The 19,132-nt window shown below is 40.2% G+C and overlaps 1 protein-coding gene across 1 annotated transcript in view; it reads left to right on the plus strand.

Moving 5' to 3' along the window:
- The window catches only part of CCDC138 (coiled-coil domain containing 138), a 42,967-nt gene that overhangs the window by 3,937 nt on the left and 19,898 nt on the right, over positions 1–19,132 (plus strand). Inside the window, 7 exon segments of the mRNA XM_054163027.1 lie at positions 957–1,115; positions 5,734–5,853; positions 7,266–7,343; positions 7,423–7,533; positions 10,852–11,016; positions 11,802–11,918; positions 13,018–13,210. Coding sequence (XP_054019002.1) covers positions 957–1,115; positions 5,734–5,853; positions 7,266–7,343; positions 7,423–7,533; positions 10,852–11,016; positions 11,802–11,918; positions 13,018–13,210 — 943 coding nt within the window.

Below are 19,132 nucleotides of genomic sequence, written 5' to 3' on the forward strand. Positions count from 1 at the left end.
GTCACACCAGACTCTGTTTTTATTTCGAGTTAATAGCATTAGCCAAAACTTGTAGTAGCAAAAGCATAAGTTCAATTGTCTATGTTTATACTTGAGGAACCACTCAAGCAATGAGTTGAATTTAGTGATGTGGGAGGCCAAGACATCCCTATGCACATGGACGTGATTTGGGTCAATATGTAGGTGTGATAGGTTGAGAGAGGGCCTAGCTCTCTCTCCTCCACAGAGAAAGAAACCACAGCTAACCCAGTCAGAGGAGCAAAGCTATATATTTACAAGCATATATGGAAAGCAGGTTATATATAACACAACATATACAGGTATTTACAATATATACACAGAAATATACAGCAAAGAGAAATAACACAACAAAAATCCCTCCCCAAGGAGGGATCCCCTCCCTATAACCTCCTGTCTCCCCACCACTACCTCCCTTTTTCCCCAAAAAGGGGTTAGAGAGAAAGAAAGGCAAGTTATTAAGGAAAGGAATCGTTATAAAGCTTTCAAAAGCCCATGCAGGATTAGTTTTTGCTTATCTGAAGGCCAACTCCAGCAGTTCGTGAAGAAGCAGGCAGGGAGAACAGGCTGAAACCCAAACTCCCCAACTCCCAAACCACACTGAACTGAGAGAAAAAAATTCCAACTGCTCTACAATTTAAAGTTGCATTTTATCCATCCACCAATGAAATTCTTTTAGAATATCAGAATGTTTTTGTTCTAGTACTGAATACATGCAGCCAGCGTGTCCCAGCACTGTTTGTTCTTAAAGGCACAGCCTCAAACGGTCACAGCAGGGAAACTAAACATAGATGGTCAGTGTAGGGTATTTTTAATTAGTAAGCAATTATGTAACATTGAAAGCTAAGCATATCTCTGTAAGAGAAAAATTCAAATTACTTAAAAGTTGAGAGTTTTAAAGCCATTTAGACTTCTTTTTTTTTTTTTCTTTGATACAGAGAGAGAGTTCAGCACAGCAGGAGTATGCTCTGCAACTCCAGAAACGAGATCATTTTCTAACAGAGCGAGAAGCATTGCTTTTTCGACATGAAGCAGCTTTGGCTAAAATCAGAGGTGTTGAGGAAGAAGTTCACACAAAATTTGGAATTCTGAAAGAGGTGCAGTAATATAGCTAATGACTTGTGTTGCTCTATGTGCCATTTAACTTGTTTGTAGTTATCTTAAACCATCGGGTTTGCTGGTTATATGAGTATTTCTTTAAAGTGCTTGAAATCCCCAAATCAAAGGTTTAGGTAAGAAGTACCATCAATATTGTTAGGGATTTTGTATGGCTTCTGTTTCAGAATGGTGCATTTACTTGTCTGATGTGTAGGCACATTTTGTTGTTACAACTTAGAAAACAAGGTGACTAATTTCTAAAATAATTTCTAAAATAATTTCTAAAATTTCTAAAATAGCAAAAACTCTGGGGTCAGAGTGGCTGGAGAGCAGTCAGGTGGAAAGGGACCTGGGGGTGCTGGTTGATGGTAGGCTGAACATGAGCCTGCAGTGTGCCCAGGCAGCCAGGAGGGCCAATGGCATCCTGCCCTGCATCAGGAACAGTGTGGCCAGCAGGAGCAGGGAGGTCATTCTGCCCCTGTACACTGCACTGGTTAGGCCTCACCTCGAGTACTGTGTCCAGTTCTGGGCCCCTCAGTTTAGGAAGGAGGTTGACTTGCTGGAGCGTGTCCAGAGAAGGGCAACAAGGTTGGTGAAGGACTTGGAGCACAAGCCCTATGAGGAGAGGCTGAGGGAGCTGGGGTTGCTTAGCCTGGAGAGGAGGAGACTCAGGGGTGACCTTATTGCTCTCTACAACTACCTGAAGGGGGGTTGTAGTGAGGCAGAGGTTGGTCTCTTCTCCCAGGCAACCAGTACCAGAACAAGAGGACACAGTCTCAGGCTGTGTCAGGGGAGGTTTAGGCTGGAGGTTAGGAGGAAGTTTTACACAGAGAGAGTGATTGCCCACTGGAATGGGCTGCCTGAGGAGGTGGTGGGGTCGCCATTGCTGGGGGTGTTCAGGGCAAGGCTTGACAGGATGCTTGGTTGCATGGTTTAGTTGATTGGGTGGTGTTGGATGATAGGTTGGACACGATGATCTCGAAGGTCTCTTCCAACCTGGTCTATTCTATTCTATTCTATTCTATTCTATTCTATTCTATTCTATTCTATTCTATTCTATTCTATTCCTATTCTATTCTATTCCTATTCTATTCTAACTGTATGACCTGTATTAAAGAAGAAATTGTGGTCTGTCTGTAGTTGTATGTTACTTAAATGCATTAACTGACAGTGAAATAAATTTCCTTGGGAAGGCTTTAAGGCACGAAGAGATCTCAGAGCATAACAGTTATTGCAGAGAGCATTAGCAAAGCCACAAAAAGCTCGAAGGAGGAAAAGATCAGCCTAGCTTTCAGGGTGTGGGAGGAAATGAATTGATAGGATTTTGCTGTAAGAAGAAGTAGTTATTGACAACACTTTTTGTGAGTGTTTGCTATTGAATTTAGGCCTTATGAAAAGTTTCGTTGGTTATTCAGAAGGTCACCAAGAGAAGACCTTAAATACAAGTACTTTGGGTACATGTATTTTGGGTCCTTTGGGCATGTGCATTCAAGGGTAGAATGGTGTACATGTTAAAAAGGGGGGAAAGGATGTCAGAGAAGTAGGACCTCAACTTTGGAACAGGGAAGAAGTAGGTTAAAATGTTAATTGAGATGTTTCAAATCTTCTGAGCTTATAGTAATGTTACACCAGCTAGAAAACAGTTCATGAAAAGCTGGGAAAACTTTGTAGCTATCTGTGAATTTTTGTGGAGGTCAAATAGAGTATTAGATTACTAAAATGCACTGCATTTTAGTGCAGCTGTTAACTTAATGTCAGTTCTCTAAATAAATAAATAAACAGATCCTGAAACAAGCTAAGAACAAACCATAGGAAGCGTAATGCAATGCAATAAATGACGTGATGGATTGTCAGATCAGTGTTATTTCCACAGCAGTGAGGTAACTGGCATTGCTTTTAGAGGAGTAGTAGTTTTATGCATATACATATATAAATATATACACACACACACACACACACTTAATCAGAACTTTTTTTAGACCATTTTGCATGGGAAGTATAACAAATGTAATGTATTTGATGTAAAACTGTAGTGAGACACTAGTTCATAGTAAAGCTGAAGGATGTACATAGTGGATTCTGGAGTATCTTTTTGGTCCAGTATTACTCAGTATTCTCAATAAGAAGCTTGATGGTGAGAAAGATCACACTTACTGAACTTGAGGAAAATAGCAAGTGAGGGAGAATTTCAAGCATGCTGAAAAAGAACTTTAGGATTAAAACTGATCTTGACAAATTGAAGATATGGTAAGTAGAAAAAACCAGGGTAGCATTCAGAAGGTGTGAGCATTCAGTATTGCGTTTGAATAGGAATAACAGCTACAGAATTAAAGGATAATGAGTGGATACATGGGTTAGCTGTACAGGATAAAGGGAAGGTGAATGTGCAGATCTTCAGCTACATTAAAGGCTGTAACAAAGGGGAAGAAACTAAGATTTTTGTCATTTTTTTTTTCTTTCATGTCTGTAATAGAACATTGGTGTGGGTTATGGTTAGATGCCTTAAGGACCAGAGGGCTGAGAGTCCTCCAAGGGACTCAATAGACACAGGAAATTGTAATCTGTGTTACTTTATCCCATAAACCCTGTATCTGCTATATAAGCTAAGTGCAGAGATCATTCAGCCCTTTTGTCTGTCCTTCTTTCTGTCTGCCTCTCCCTTCTGAGCACAGATCCTTTATCTCTTGCAGTGTGGGGGAGGCTTGCTGCCTGGCCTGGTATTGGCAAAGCTATTTTTGTAGCAGAGCTGTTCAGCCAAGCTTGGAAGGGTAGGGAGTAAGGGTGGGAGGCTTGGGAGGGCATTGAAGCCTGGGTTGTTGGAAGGCTTTTGGCTTAATGAACTGGTTGTAAGCTAAAATGTGAATTTTGGTGTTTCACATGCATATAAATAGTGTAAACATTTGTACATAGTATATCCATTTAAATTGCCAGCTCTGTGTGGAGTGTTCTCATTTTATTCCTTTTGGGAGGGGTAAAATGGATTTTCATTCTGCTCTAAACTAAACTAAGACAAACATGTAATAGTAGTATTAGGAGAAAATTAGATTATGTATTACAAAAAAAATAGATCTAATAAAAATAGTTAAGCATATGAACAGATAGATTGGTAAGACCACAGAGTTTCTAGTATTGGAGGACTTAAGAATGGACAGGACAAACATCTAGGGGGAGTGAAATGGCTTGTTAAGATACAGATGACACTGCACATTTGGTTATGGAAGTGGATGGCTTAGGCATCTGGCATCACCTACAACCCTATGGCTTAGCTGAAACCTTCTGGTTTAATTTTTGTCTACTTATTCTTCATAGAGCAGCTATTGATCTTCAAATAAAGTTCTTAACTGTGTATGTGGAAAATGGAAGTGAACATTCCACATGATGCAGTAGGGTGCACTCAATTATATGTAGGCAGCATCTGCATGTTCATTGGAATGAAATGGGGATTTGTCATTTCATTCAGAAGAGGATGAAAGAGAACAGCCTTGATTTGCACCAGGGGAGGTTTAGATTGGATGTTAGGAAAAATATCATAGAACAGGCTGCCCAGGGAAGTGCTTGAGGCAGTATCCCTGTAGAGGGGATTTGAAAGATGTGTAGAAGTGCTGCTTAGGAACATGGTTTAGTGGTGGACTTGGCAGTGTGAGGTTTGTGGTTGGACTCTATGATCTTAAAGCTCTTTTCCAACCTAGATGATTCTCTGATTCTGTGTATTAGGCAAGTGAGGATAGGTGCTTTAAACCAGAATGTGCAGCCCCTAGCTGCTCTGATTCTATTGGCTAAAGAAGAGTGAGGTTTGATGAAAAGAGAGATTTCAGATGGTTTTACTCAGTAGAAGGAATGGATGTTACTGAGCTTCCAAGTAGAAATACAGAAAAGGATCTCTTCAGGGCTTGTGTGCTTTATACTTTACTATGCTTTGTTTTTGTCATTTGCACATGTAGTAAGAGAGAATACGACTGGAAATGGAAAAGTTGAGAATGAGTGGGTGAATAAGTGAAGAATATGTAGCTTGTATATGTAGCTGGAGTATTTTCAGTAAGGCATTTACTGAAAGAGATACACTAGTGTCCAGAGAAGATTAAAATAAGATCTGGGGGAAAGAGAATAATGGTAGGGGTTGTGCAGGCTGTAGTAAGCAATTCATCTGCTTGTGCTGTAAACTAGAGCACTAGTTCACAAGGTATAGCATTAGTTTCTTGCTCTTCATGACTCAGAGTGAGCAAAGCCAGTAAAACTTGTTGAAACCTGAAAAATTACTGAAAAAAATAATCACTTTAAAAAACAATTATATGGGAAAATAAGCTGAAAATCAAAGCTGTGTCACTGATTTTGAGTTTGCAAGTATTTCCCGTGTTTGACACGCTCATATTGGTATAAACTAGGGCAGAATCTGGAAAGCCTATGAGCAATAGGCTGTGCACTGTCAGTTTCTTGACAGATTCTTCTTAATATGCAGTGTGGATGTTGTTTTTCTCACTGCTGGTCAAATGTGTGATTTTGGCCATTTGGAATTATGAACTTCATCTTATTATTTTAACACTAAAATGGACCTTAGCTTAGAATTGTTTCTAAAGTACTCTCATGTAAGTCATGTTTTTAAGTCTGATATTTCTGCAGCAACATGGAGCAGAAGTTAAACAGCTGACAGAAGCCTTGAGAGAAATAACTAAAGAAAATAGGAGGCTGAAGTCATCATTTGACACCTTGAAGGAAGTGAATGACTCTTTAAGAAAACAGGTAAAATTAGTTATTTCCTGTTGTCTGGAATTTTACAAGTTACAGTCAACAATGTAAAGTATTTTAATGGCTTAAATTTGCAAAATTGCTGAACTTACTGCTTCTGTCAGAAACAAGAGTTGTATGAATGACTGAAAGCACTTGCTGCACCTTCTTCTAGTACTTGATGTTTAGCCTCAGTGATCTTTTATGGTATAAAGAAAAGTGGGACTCACTCCTCTGATGCACTGCTGATTTTTAGCAAGGAGAAATACACATCCTCTAAAACGGACTGAAAGTGGATGGAGAGAAAATATTTTATAACATAATAGAACCACCCTGTGCTGAACTGCTGTGCTGATTCTATTAAATAAAAAGTAGAATGTGTATTTCTACCTTCATGTTTGCCGAGTATTTTCAGTTATTGGTACAGATGTTAATTAAGGAAATATTTTCTCAGTTTTTAAACAGACACAGAGCTTCACAGTAATGCAGAGAGTAAAAATTTTTGTCTCACTTGGCTATGAAGTCTAACCTAAAATGCTAACATGCAAATTGCTATCTAAAATATTTGACCATTGTTTTATCATTGAATTAATTACAGCTCTGATAGAGTACAATAAAAATTTACAACAGAGTGTAATTCTTTCTCTTAGAGGTCAGATCTTACTCCCTACGATGTTGATAGTTGCAGTGTAACCCATCTCTCTATTTTCCCTCACTGTAAAATATTTGCATTTCTGTGCATACTGAAGGCTTCTGTTTATTGTTGTATGCATAGAGTGTGTTTCTTAAATATAAGTGGAGTTTACAGTTTCCAACCTGGTCTGGTCTATTCTATTCTATTCTATTCTATTCTATTCTATTCTATTCTCAGAGAGCAAACTGGTTTTGCAGCATGTTCAATAACTGTTTTATTCTTCAGAGAACCCCCTCCCCATTGAAATGTGTGCTCCATTTTTATGCCACTGCTATGTAAAAGTGTGCAGTGCTTGTATGTCTGGATTGGCATTGTAGGGCTTATACTGCCCCTGCAAACTAAAAGGTTGGTCTGCAAGTCAGCAAAGAGCTAATGCTGCCTTATTTATCCTGGAACATGTTGCCCAGAGAGGTGGTAGAGTCTTTCACCCTGGAGATACTCAAAAGCTGTGCGGACATAGTCCTGACCAGTTGGCTCTCAATGGCACTGCTTGAGCTGCAGGGTCAGACCAGCTGACCTCCAGAGGTGCCTGCCAACCTCAAATAGTCTGTGATTATGTTATTTCTTATGGAGATTGATGATGATTTTGTTTCTATCACTTCACATGCTCAGAAGAATAAACATGAATTTAAATAACTTAGCCACTCAGCAACTAAATTAAATTATTTCAGTGTAATAATCAAGAAGTGAGTTTTGAATTTAGAGATGCTTTAATATTTTCTGATTCTTTCAGCTAAATGATGTAACTGAGCTGAACAAGAAGTTGGAAGGTCAAGCAAGAAAAGTACAAGCTCGTTTAGAGAATCTGCAAGTAAGGTTTGTTTTTACAAGCACCTGCTTCCCTTACAGGTATCAAGTGAAATATAATTAATTGTTACATTTTCTTGCAGAGGAAGCATGAATTTTTAATGGTAGAGAAGTCTAAGCATATATGTAAAGTGGTGCAACAAAGCAAACCTGTCAAACAGGAAAAAGTGATGACAACATCAAAAATTGCTAAGGTGAGAACTGGGAAAAATGAAGGAATCATGCAAAAAACATTAAGCAGTGGAATATTCTCTGTATCTTCTAGAAATTAGGAAGTGTAACTTCAAATTTTGTGAATAAATTAGTTACAGTAGGAAAATATACAGGTTATATCAAGGGAGAACTGGCAGTTAAGCATGTTGCTAAAACTAAGTCTGTTGGATTTTGTATGGTCTGCCTGTGTAGTAGATGTATATATTTGTATTGTATGTTTTCTTCTTCCTGTCATGTCATCTTTCATCTGTCAATTAGGACTGGGCCCAAGACAATCTCATAAAGTTCAGCAGGGCCAGGTGTGAGATCCTACACCTGGGTTGGGGAAATCCCAAGCACAAATACAGACTGGGCAAGGAGTGGCTCGAGACCAGTCATGAGGTGAAGGACTTGGGGGTCTCAGTTAATGAAAAACGCAACATGAGCCAGCAATGTGCGATTACAGCACAGGACAACTGTGTCCTGGGCTGTATCAAAAGAGGTGTGACCAACAGAACAAAGGAAGTGATTCTCCTCCTCTGCTTTTGTGAGACCTCACCTGGAGTGCTGCGTCCAGTTCTGGTGCCCCCAGTATAAGAAGGACATGGAATTGCTGGAGCAGGTCCAGAGGAGTGCCACAAAGATGATCAGAGGGCTGTAGCACCTCACTGATGGGGACAGGCTGAGAGAACTGAGGCTGTTCAGCCTGAAAAAAAAGAAGGTTCTGGGGAGACCTCATACCAGTCTTCCAGTATCTGAAAGGGGCCTACAAGAAAGCTGTGAAGGGGCTTTTTACAAGACTTGTAGTGATAGAACATGAGGGAATATATGACACTTGAGGAGGGCAGGTTTAGACTGAAGATTAGGGAGAAATTCTTTATAGTGAGGAAGGTGAGATGCTGGAACAGGTTGCCCAGGGAGGTCATGGAAGCCCCCTCCCTGGAAGCGTTCAAGGCCAGGCTGGATGAGGCCTTGAGCAGCATGGACTAGTGGAAGGTGTCCCTAGCCATGGCAGGGAGGTTGGAACTAGATGATCTTTACGGTCCCTTCCAACTGAAACCATTCTATGAATCTATGAATACTACATCCTGCTTACACTGTAACTGGATTCTTTCACTGTCAGAGCAAACCTTAAGCAGTACAGCACTGTTCTTGCAAATAACACTAAAAAGTAGTCAGAAAGACCACATAAAGAAATTTAATTTTCTAAGCCCAAAGTAGTTGCACTGCTGTTGGTTTTTTGAGAAATAGTCTTTAATGAGGGAAAGAGAACAAATACAGTGTTCCTGCACAGTTCCAAAATTACCATGTTTTCTTTAAAAAGTCTCCATACACCACTGAAGTGCTTTCTGTCTCCATGTTACTCTGTTTAGTAGGAAATCCTCCAGTAATGCGCTCCCAAGTGCTAATGATTTTCTCTAGCTAGAGGCTAAACTGTGAAATAGGAGAGAGAGATACTTCACACTATCCTACTTAATCTATATCTGATGCCTTAAAACTGTACTTCTTATATATAGCCAACATGACTGTTTACATAGGTTTTAGAATAGAACAGAATAGAATAGAATTAACAGGTCAGATAAGATCTTTGAGATCATCAAGTCCAGCCCATCACCCAACACCATTTAATCAACTAAACCACGGTGCCAAGTGCCTCATCCAGTCTCTTCTTACATACCTCCAGTGATGGTGACTCCACCACCTCCCTGGGCTGTCCATTCCAATGGCAAATCACGCTTTCTGTGAAGAACTTCTTCCTGACATCCAGTCTAAACCTCCCCTGGTGCAGCTTGAGGCTGTGTCCTCTTGTTCTGGTACTGGTTGCCTGGGAGAAGAGACTAACCCCCACCTGGCTACAACCTCCCTTCAGGTAGTTGTGGACAGCAATAAGGTCTCCCCTGAGCCTCCTCTTCTCCAGGCTAAGCAACCCCAGCTCCCTCAGCCTCTCCTCATAGGGCTTGTGCTCCAAACCCCTCACCAGTTTTGTTGCCCTTCCCTTTAGTGTGCTTTGGTTGCAAGTGAAATAGAAACAGTAGTTACAGTACTGAGTGAAGAGGGAAATAGTTATCTGAAGGTAGAGAAAAGAATTTAGGGAAGTGTTTGTACAGCCTGTCTTCAGGTACCTCTGGATATCTTTTATAGAGTATTTCACTGCAGTGTAGTACAGGGACACAATGACAATTTCATTAAATCTTTGTTATTTTTCTAACAATGTTCATACCCAGTTAAATTTTAACATCAGAGAATTGTATGAAATAAGACAAAGGGAGGTCTAGTGCATTGAAATAAGAACTTCCATGTGCAAAGGATGTTAAAGATTTGCTTTCTCCTGTAATTAATTTGCCCAGAAGTACAAAATGTAGTGCTTCTGTATGTGAAAATATTTTCTGAGGCTGTTTATAAACTTTTGGCTAAGTTCAAAATGAACTACAGTGAGGTGTGAGAGAAGTGATGCAGGGTTCTTTCTGGATCTCTGTAAGAAAGGCTTGACAACAAATGGCTTAATGAAATGGCTGTTTTAATGAGAGAGAGTGAAAGGAGGAATATAGACAGGGAGTAAATCTTAAATCTCTTAAGATGCTGGGAACCTTGCATTTGTGCAGCATCAGATAGCGCCTGAGTGGATTTTTCCCAGGGCAGGTCTTGTCTGTGTAGAGAAGCTCCTACTTTTTTGGCCATTCAAGCTGTTACATGTGTTTCTTGCAATAAAACAAGTCTATTCATGAAGGACATTCAGAACAGCACTTCTTGTTGCCCTTTTAGACACAGGCAAGGCTAGGCAGGAGGCGTGATCGCCAGTACCAAGGGGGAGCTGCCTGCAGGCTAGTACTGTTGGCTGGCTGAGTTTATCTTGCAGCCAAGCACAGGACAAACTCTGCAGTTTCTTGTTCTGTACAGCACAGGCTGCCCCTGCTTAGGTTAACCGTGATGTGAATCTCAATGTACAGTAGTCTTCAGGTCAGAATCACCACCTTCCACCCTTTCATCCATATACAGTTTACCTTTCCCAGAATTCTAAGTTACAGGTTACATTAATAACATGCAGGCTTCTCAAACCTTGTATGCTGGGTACAAGGCCTATCAGAGCACACACAGCTTGTTCAAGGTCACTGTTTGCTTGAAAAGTCACATTTTCCACACACTCCCAAGACAGTAACTTACATCCCAAATGTTATCAGGTATATGCTCATCATCCTTTACATTACACCAAATACTTCAGAACTAATATACTCTCATATATTTCAGTCTGCTGTTATTTTGGTTTAGAGAAGTCATTAACTTGAATGCTGACATAGCTGATGTTGTTGGCTATATTACAGCTACCACTGAACTCACACGTTTATGAGCTCTTAACTTTCCTTATGGATTGGATCTCAGACCAGCATCTTAACAAAATAAAAACACAAGAAGAAAGAGAGGACAGTCATAAGTGTCTGGTTACCCAGACCTCCAAAAAAACCTGCACCCAGGAAAGGTGTATGAAGGTAAAGGAGTTTGGTTTGGTTTCGTATGTTGATATGTTTTCAGATTTTAGGTGGTGTGTGTGTTTAAATGATTTAGAGAATACAATGGGTCAGGCTGTTTTATGCATACTTTGGATGCCATAATTAAAATCACTGTTAATAAGTAAGTCAACATTCATTCTGGCACTGAGATATGACACAGTATTTGTCATTTGTAAAGCGTGCAGGTAGGTCACTTCTAAGGAAAAAATACAATGTTCAGTCTCTATTTGAGAGCTTCAGCATTTTCAAGTCACTTCTGTTATTTGTCTAATGTTTTATGTGTACATAATTCCTTTTCTCAAATGAGATGAACACCTATAATTTAAAATATTTGAGTACCTACATTAAAGTTTCTGTCTCCGACTGATAAGGCAGATGCTGTGCTATAGTTGTAACATGGCAATGCCAAAGTTTGGGAATCAGTGAGATGTTTAAAAAAATCTACTACTGTTCTACATTATATTAAAAGATTTAAAGCCATTGGGTTTGGATATACTGAGGCTGAGCTCACATGATGTGTCTCTCCTGTGCATGTAAACCTTTGTAAAACTTAAAATCTGTGTATATGTATAATTTTGTTGCATAATTTTCTTTGGATCTACACAGTGAGCATTTGCAGTACACAGTCAGTTAATCTGCAAGAGAAAGTTGGAAATTGTGTGTGTTTGATTTTCTTAAACAGTAATCTTATATACTGCATGTAATTTTACTTCTACAGTAATCTTATATAGTGCATGTAATTTTACTTCTGTATATTTTTACAGCTTTTGCCTATGGTGGCTGAGCAACTCCAGTGGATGCCATTTGTGAATCCTAAACTACATATGTCTGTGATTAAATTTATTTACTGGTCTATAAGACAGCTAGACACTAGTATTCAGGTAAAACAAGTAGTCCTCTTGCATTATGGTCTTTTAAAAACTAAATTCACGGAAGATAGTTACAGATTTTGTGTCTTGGTTAAATATGAAAAGTGGATGCTTTCAGGTAGCATTTGTAAAAGAAACTTTGCTGTCTATGCAAAGCATAAATTCATTGTGTTTCCCACAGATAAATTCTTTTTCAAGTTAATTTTTAATTTTTCATTGTGTATCTCAGCAGAGTTTTCTTAAGTACCTGATCTCTGTTGTGGTGTCTGAGCATCTCAGGAATTATATTTTTATATATGTTTCTAAAATTTTGCACTGCAAAAATGCCATAACTTTAGCTTCACTTTGTGTATAAGATTGTTGATATTTATGGAAGTGTGTGGCAATGCAGAGAAAGAATTTTTGGTTTTCTGTTCTCTGCTCAGTGTCTAACTATCAGACATTCCTTACTCCCTTTGACTGGACTGCTATAAGAAAATATTTAGTAATATAATAAAAAAGACAATAGCTGTAGTGCAAAGACTCAGTGTAATGCATAGTGCTGTCAAAAGTGCTTTTGCTAAAGCTAAAGACAGGAAACTTTGTAAATATCTTGAAATAAAATTCAGTAGAAGAGTCAAATGTTAATTTCAGTACTAATAAGAAACTATATTTTAAATGAGCACATTGTGAAATTTTGATTCTGAAGTAGTATTTCTTTATAGCCTATGATGAAAAGCCTTAAGGATTTCAAGCCTTCAGTGCTCATGTTTGATTCTATAAATGCATATTGATTGTATGAATACTTCCACAGGATATAACTTCAGGCAACCTTACAAAATAGAGTTGACTGAACCTAAGCTTGTTCTGGAACCAGGAGCAGCTTAAATGTCAGCATATCAGGGGCCCTCACTAACTACTCTCATTAAGAAGTGTGTGTTCATTAGGTGCCATGATAATGATGGTCACCTGCTTTTTGGAACACAAAGTAGCATCTTGTGTCCAGGTTAAATTCCAATAGATGGTCAAACCATCTGTTATTTAGTATTTAATTACTACGGAAATATATTTATATAGTACAGAGGATTTTGATGTGCTTTAGTGTTTACACTGTGTGCATTGTTTGAAACAGCACACAACAATGGCATCAACAATGAGGAGACTTGGTGAAGATATTTTCAAAGGCACAGTAAGTAAGGGAAACCCACACAGTTCTTCCGAACAGTCTACAGAGAGTAAATCAAAATCAGCAGCTTTCTTTAAGAGTTCCTGTATGCCTCTGAGGTTCCTGTCAACTTTAATTGTGCTTAAAACAGTGACACAAGGTGAGTTCTGATTTTTTAATGATTATGTATCTATTTCAGTCATGTGCCTGGACAAAAATCGTATCAGTGATACTGTAAAGTCTATTAACTTTCACCTCGAGTACTGTGTCCAGTTCTGGGCCCCTCAGTTTAGGAAGGAGGTTGACTTGCTGGAATGAGTCCAGAGAAGAGCAACAAAGTTGTTGAGGGGTTTGGAACACAAGCCCTACGAGGAGAGGCTGAGGGAGCTGGGGTTGCTTAGCCTGGAGAAGAGGAGACTCAGGGGTGACCTTATTACTCTCTACAACTACCTGAAGGGAGGTTGTAGACAGACGGATGTTGGTCTCTTCTCCCAGGCAGCCAGTACCAGGACAAGAGAACATAGTCTCAGGCTGCGCCAGGGGAGGTTCAGGCTGGATGTTAGGAAAAAGTTCTATACAGAGAGAGTGATTGCCCATTGGAATGGGCTGCCTGGGGAGGTGGTGGAGTCGCCATCACTGGAGGTTTTCAGGAGAAGACTTGATGGGGTGCTTGGTGCCATGGGTTAGATGTTTAGGTGGTGTTGGATTGGTTGATGGGTTGGACGTGATGATCTTGAAGGTCTCTTCCAACCTGGTGTATTCTATGTATAATGGAAAGTGTTTTGCTTGACTTTTATTACCTTGTGAAGCAAAATACACTGGAAACCAGTATGAATCTGGCTATTTCTCATTTCATGTGGGAATGTGTATGTTCCTTTTCATAGGACTTCTTGTCAGGAAAATCAACATTTCTGAAGATGGGGAAAAGAGATATTGGTAATTTTTTCAGACTGCTAGTACAGCAGTGATTGGATTGCCAAGATCCTTTACTGCTTAGAATGGCACAGGTAGTTGCTGTTTCATAAACTGAAGCAGCAGATTTTGCACAGTTCTAGAATTTCACTGTCCTGTTTAAGCTAGTAGGTTGTTTACCTATCCTGTGGAAAGCTGATCTGCTGCAGTGTCAAGTTTGGTTTTTTTCCCCCCCCAACATAGTTACAACTGTGCTACATTTATCTTTATAGGTATTTTTGGTGTATTTGTAGCCACAGAGAGCCTCTTGTGTAGTGGATTATAATGGTTAGATCGAATTGTGATACAATGTGTCCTGAAATTGCTTTGTCCCTTGGTCTTTAGTGCACAGTTGATACTCCAGCTCTTATCTGTCTCCTGCTCCCTTCTTCTACCAAGTCTGGCACTGCAAATGGCTATCCATAAAACATTGTCAACACTGAAAAACACTACACTGTGAAACTGGTGGTTCTTGATATGATTGTCAATTCAGATTCCACTGCTAAATAGAATAATTTATAAAGGCAATGTATTCTATGTAAAAATGGGAAAAAAAGGGAAAAAAAGAGGGTGTATCATCTTTGGAAGAAAGGTGAGGCAACCCATGGAATGTTTAAAGAGGTTGCTAGGGCATGTAGGAGGAAAATTAGGGAGGCAAAAGCATATTTGGAACTTAAACTGGCCTCTGATGTGAAGGACAACAAAAAGTCCTTCTATAAATATATTAATAGCAAGAGGAAGGGCAGGGACAACCTCCACTCCTTGGTTGACATAGAAGGAAATGTTGTAACACAGGATGAGGAAAAGGCAGAGGTACTTAACACCTTCTTTACCTCAGTTTTTACTACCTGGAAAGAACGTCTTCCAGACAGCTGGCCTGCAGAACTGGCAGAGGGAGCCAGGGAGCTGCATGGTTTCCCTTTGTTCCATGAGCAAGTGATAGGAGCTCTCCTCAGCAGCTTGGACCCCCACAAGTCCATGGGACCAGATGGGATCCATCCTAGGGTGCTGAGAGAGCTGGCAGATGAGCTGGCCAAACCACTCTCCATTATTTTTCATCAGTCCTGGCTCACTGGAGAGATCCCAGCTGACTGGAAGCTGGCCAACGTGGTACCCATCCACAAGAAGGGCCGGTTGGATGAGCCAGGGAATTACAGGCCTGTCAGCCTGACCTCAGTACCAGGAAAGATTATGGAGCAGGTCATCCTGAGTGCAATCACACAACACTTAGAGGATGGCCAAGGGATCAGGCCCAGCCAGCATGGGTTTAGGAAGGGCAGGTCCTGCCTGACCAACCTGATCTCCTTCTATGATCAGGTGACCCGCCTGGTGGATGTGGGGAGGCCTGTGGATGTAGTCTACCTGGACCTCAGCAAGGCCTTTGACACCGTTCCCCATAGCAAGCTCCTGGCCAAGCTGTCAGCCCATGGCTTGGATGGGACCACACTGCGATGGGTTAGGAACTGGCTGGAGGGCCGAGCCCAGAGAGTGGTAGTGAATGGTGCCACATCCAGCTGGCAGCCAGTCACCAGTGGTGTGCCCCAGGGATCAGTACTGGGCCCCTTGCTCTTTAACATCTTTATTGATGATCTGGACGAGGGCATCGAGTCCATCATCAGTAAATTTGCTGACGACACCAAGCTGGGGGCAGGAGTTGATCTGCTGGAGGGTAGAGAGGCTCTGCAGAGGGACCTCGACAGGCTGGGCAGATGGGCAGAGTCCAACGGCATGAGATTTAACACATCCAAGTGCCGGGTTCTGCACATTGGCCACAGCAACCCCATGCAGAGCTACAGGCTGGGGTCAGAGTGGCTGGAGAGCAGTCAGGCTGAGAGGGACCTGGGGGTGCTGGTCGACGGTAGACTGAACATGAGCCTGCAGTGTGCCCAGGCAGCTAAGAGGGCCAATGGCATCCTGGCCTGCATCAGGAACAGTGTGGCCAGCAGGAGCAGGGAGGTCATTCTGCCCCTGTACACTGCACTGGTTAGGCCTCACCTCGAGTCCTGTGTCCAGTTCTGGGCCCCTCAGTTTAGGAAGGAGGTTGACTTGCTGGAACGAGTCCAGAGAAGAGCAACAAAGTTGGTGAGGGGTTTGGAACATAAGCCCTACGAGGAGAGGCTGAGGGAGCTGGGGTTGCTTAGCCTGGAGAAGAGGAGACTCAGGGGTGACCTTATTACTCTCTACAACTACCTGAAGGGAGGTTGTAGACAGACAGATGTTGGTCTCTTCTCCCAGGCAAGCAGTACCAGAACAAGAGGACACAGTCTCAGGCTGCGCCAGGGGAGGTTCAGGCTGGATGTTAGAAAAAAGTTCTATACAGAAAGAGTGATTGCACATTGGAATGGGCTGCCTGGGGAGGTGGTGGAGTCGCCATCACTGGAGGTTTTTAGGAGAAGACTTGACAGGGTACTTGGTGCTGTGGGTTAGTTGCTTGGGCGGTGTTGGATTGGTGATGGGTTGGACGCGATGATCTTGAAGGTCTCTTCCAACCTGGTTTATTCTATGTATTCTATGTATTCTATGTATTCTAATGGTTTAGTCTTTGAAAACCACCTGGTTAGCATGAAAAGTGGCCTTCTTATCCAAAATCTTCCAAAATTCCTCTGTTGACGTAGTATAGTAATGTACTTTGTTAACAAAGCAAAAGCAAACAAGGTCATATCAGGATGTACCACATCTCTCAAAGATAGTGACTGCTACCTCAGATATGACAGGTTACTCCACTTGTGCAGTTTTCAAGATGCTGTGGCAAGACTCCCAAGTGGGGCCTTCTTTGAAAACAGATATGGGTTGGAAATAATTAAACATTTTCTTTAAAATGATGACATAAATAGATTGGGTTTTCTGAGATCTGAGTGCTGAGCACATGATGAGAAGAGGCACAAACTCAGATTTTTAATATTTTTTTTTTTAAGGATTTCCTTCCTTATCCTTTTGATGCAGAGGCTGATGTACTCTGTCGGAACCCAGAGAAGAAAAACCTTAAATCACTCTGATTTATAGTGATATTTTTAAATGAACTTACAGATTAAATTTGGTCAGTTCAACAAACTCAGTTCTTACCTATTTCTAATTTATATATAACATCTTTGGAAACCTGAACAGTAGTCCATAATCTGAATTATGCTTGAAGGTTCTTAATTCACAAATCTGCAGATTTCCAGAGTCATTCCAAAAGAATGCCTTGTTTTCATTTCTGTTATTAGCTTTCTATTTTGATTTAATTGTTTTAATTCAATAATGGCTTCAGTGATTGCTTTAAAGCAATTTTGTTCACCTATGCAAATGAGTCCACCAGCATAAAAGCAGCAGAGTTAATAGGTCCCCTCTGAATCCTAAATGCAGTATAATTGCAACGTATTATCAGGTTGAGCTTCTGACTATATAAAGAGTGGACTTTTTGTCTATTAATTTATTTAGAAAGAACAATGATTAAAAAAATCCAATATCCTTTTAAACTACATAGTCCAGAAAGCCTTGAATGCTTGTTTGTGGATTGTAGTATCTGACTTAGCTACATCATTTTGATTTAAATTCATGCTTCTGCCTTCTGTTAATCAATAAGAGCCAGGGGTTATTGTATAGGGGGGTGTCACAGGTAAGTGACATTTTCCTTCACTGAGATTTTTTCTGTTTCAAATTTGCTCACAGGATTCTCCCACCTTTCACATTAGCAGATATATAAAATAGTAGTGTAGACTTCTCTACTTAAAACCTATATAATTTTGTGTTGGCAATGAAACAGAAAGTTTAGTCTTCCCTGCCTCATGGGAGACAGAAGGTAAAGGTTTCAGAATAGACACTACTATGAGTTAATAAGAATCATATTGTGCCTGGGCAGGGTAAGAAAAAACTGTGGAAAAGCATTCTCTCAGCTGATTTGTTAACTGCTGCCTTCAGTTATGAAGCCCTTTCTCCTCAGATAGGAAATAGGAAACAAGAGGTGTGGCAGATCCTTTTTATGGGAGTTGGGTAGAAAACACTAATTAGACACCATTAAGAGCAGGTGTAAAAGGTAATTACTGTCTGTCCACAGCACCTTAGGAGTACTGTGGAGTTTCCTAGCTGGGATTTTCTGCAAGAATGTGTTTTACAAGGATAGCATAAGAATGAATGTATATATAATGCTTTTCCAAGTCTTTGTGATACTAAACACTTCCCCCCCACACTTTTCAAAGGCATTTTTAAAGTACATATAATTTTGATAGCAAATAATCTTTCAGTGAGGTTATGAATGAGCAATCTAACCTAACTTCAGAAAAGGTCTTGCTTTGGGCTGGAGGGTTGGACTAGGTTCCAGCCTAAATTGTTCCGTGTTTCTATTTGTGCTATTTGTTCTCAGAATAGTTTGTATTTTAAAATGTCTCTACTAATAACACATCCCCTCTGCTAGTAACACAAAGAGATGGAGACACATTATAGAGCTGTTAATTTTCAAGGCAATCCTGAAAGACTGCCAGAATGTCAGAATCAGATGCTGCCTACTTTGGCATCAGATTTTTTTCACTCTCTCATGAAATAAGTTATGTATCTTGGGCCATTTCTTAGCAGAGATCCACTTCATAAAATTGCTGGTACCCTAATGGACACTAAACAGGAATGCCAAGGATTTTAAATCCATAGATAATGACCAATGTTCTTGTTAATGGAAGTCATCCTTTGGCTTAGATAGTTTAGCAGATTAATATGTCTTTGTGTTGAAATGACCTGCCCTGGCATCATCAATAAACAAACAAAATATTTAAGCTGTTGGTGGGAACTCTTTCAGTCAAGGTATTTTTGTGCAGCATGATAATTACTGTTAAATTGAGACTGACATTTCCAGAAATGTTTAATAGAAAGATGCAAAAGATTGCAATACAAAAAACAGTTCTTTCAGAGATTTACTGACACTATGTAGATGAGCACTCTTGACTGGAACTAATCAGTTTGGCAACTTCCTAAAGTTGCCTTTTACTGCTGGCTTCTATAGCATGGAAAATATAATCTGTTGTTAAATATATGTTAAATGTCACTGTGTATGAATTTTGACCACTCTGACCATGTGGCACTAATGATTAGTGCTAAAGTAGCAACACATTTGGTTTGAACACATATCCCCATTTCCATCAAAATACCAGTGTCCAGCAGA

The sequence above is a fragment of the Dryobates pubescens genome, chromosome 7 (assembly GCF_014839835.1).
Source record: "Dryobates pubescens isolate bDryPub1 chromosome 7, bDryPub1.pri, whole genome shotgun sequence".
Lineage (NCBI taxonomy): Eukaryota > Metazoa > Chordata > Aves > Piciformes > Picidae > Dryobates > Dryobates pubescens.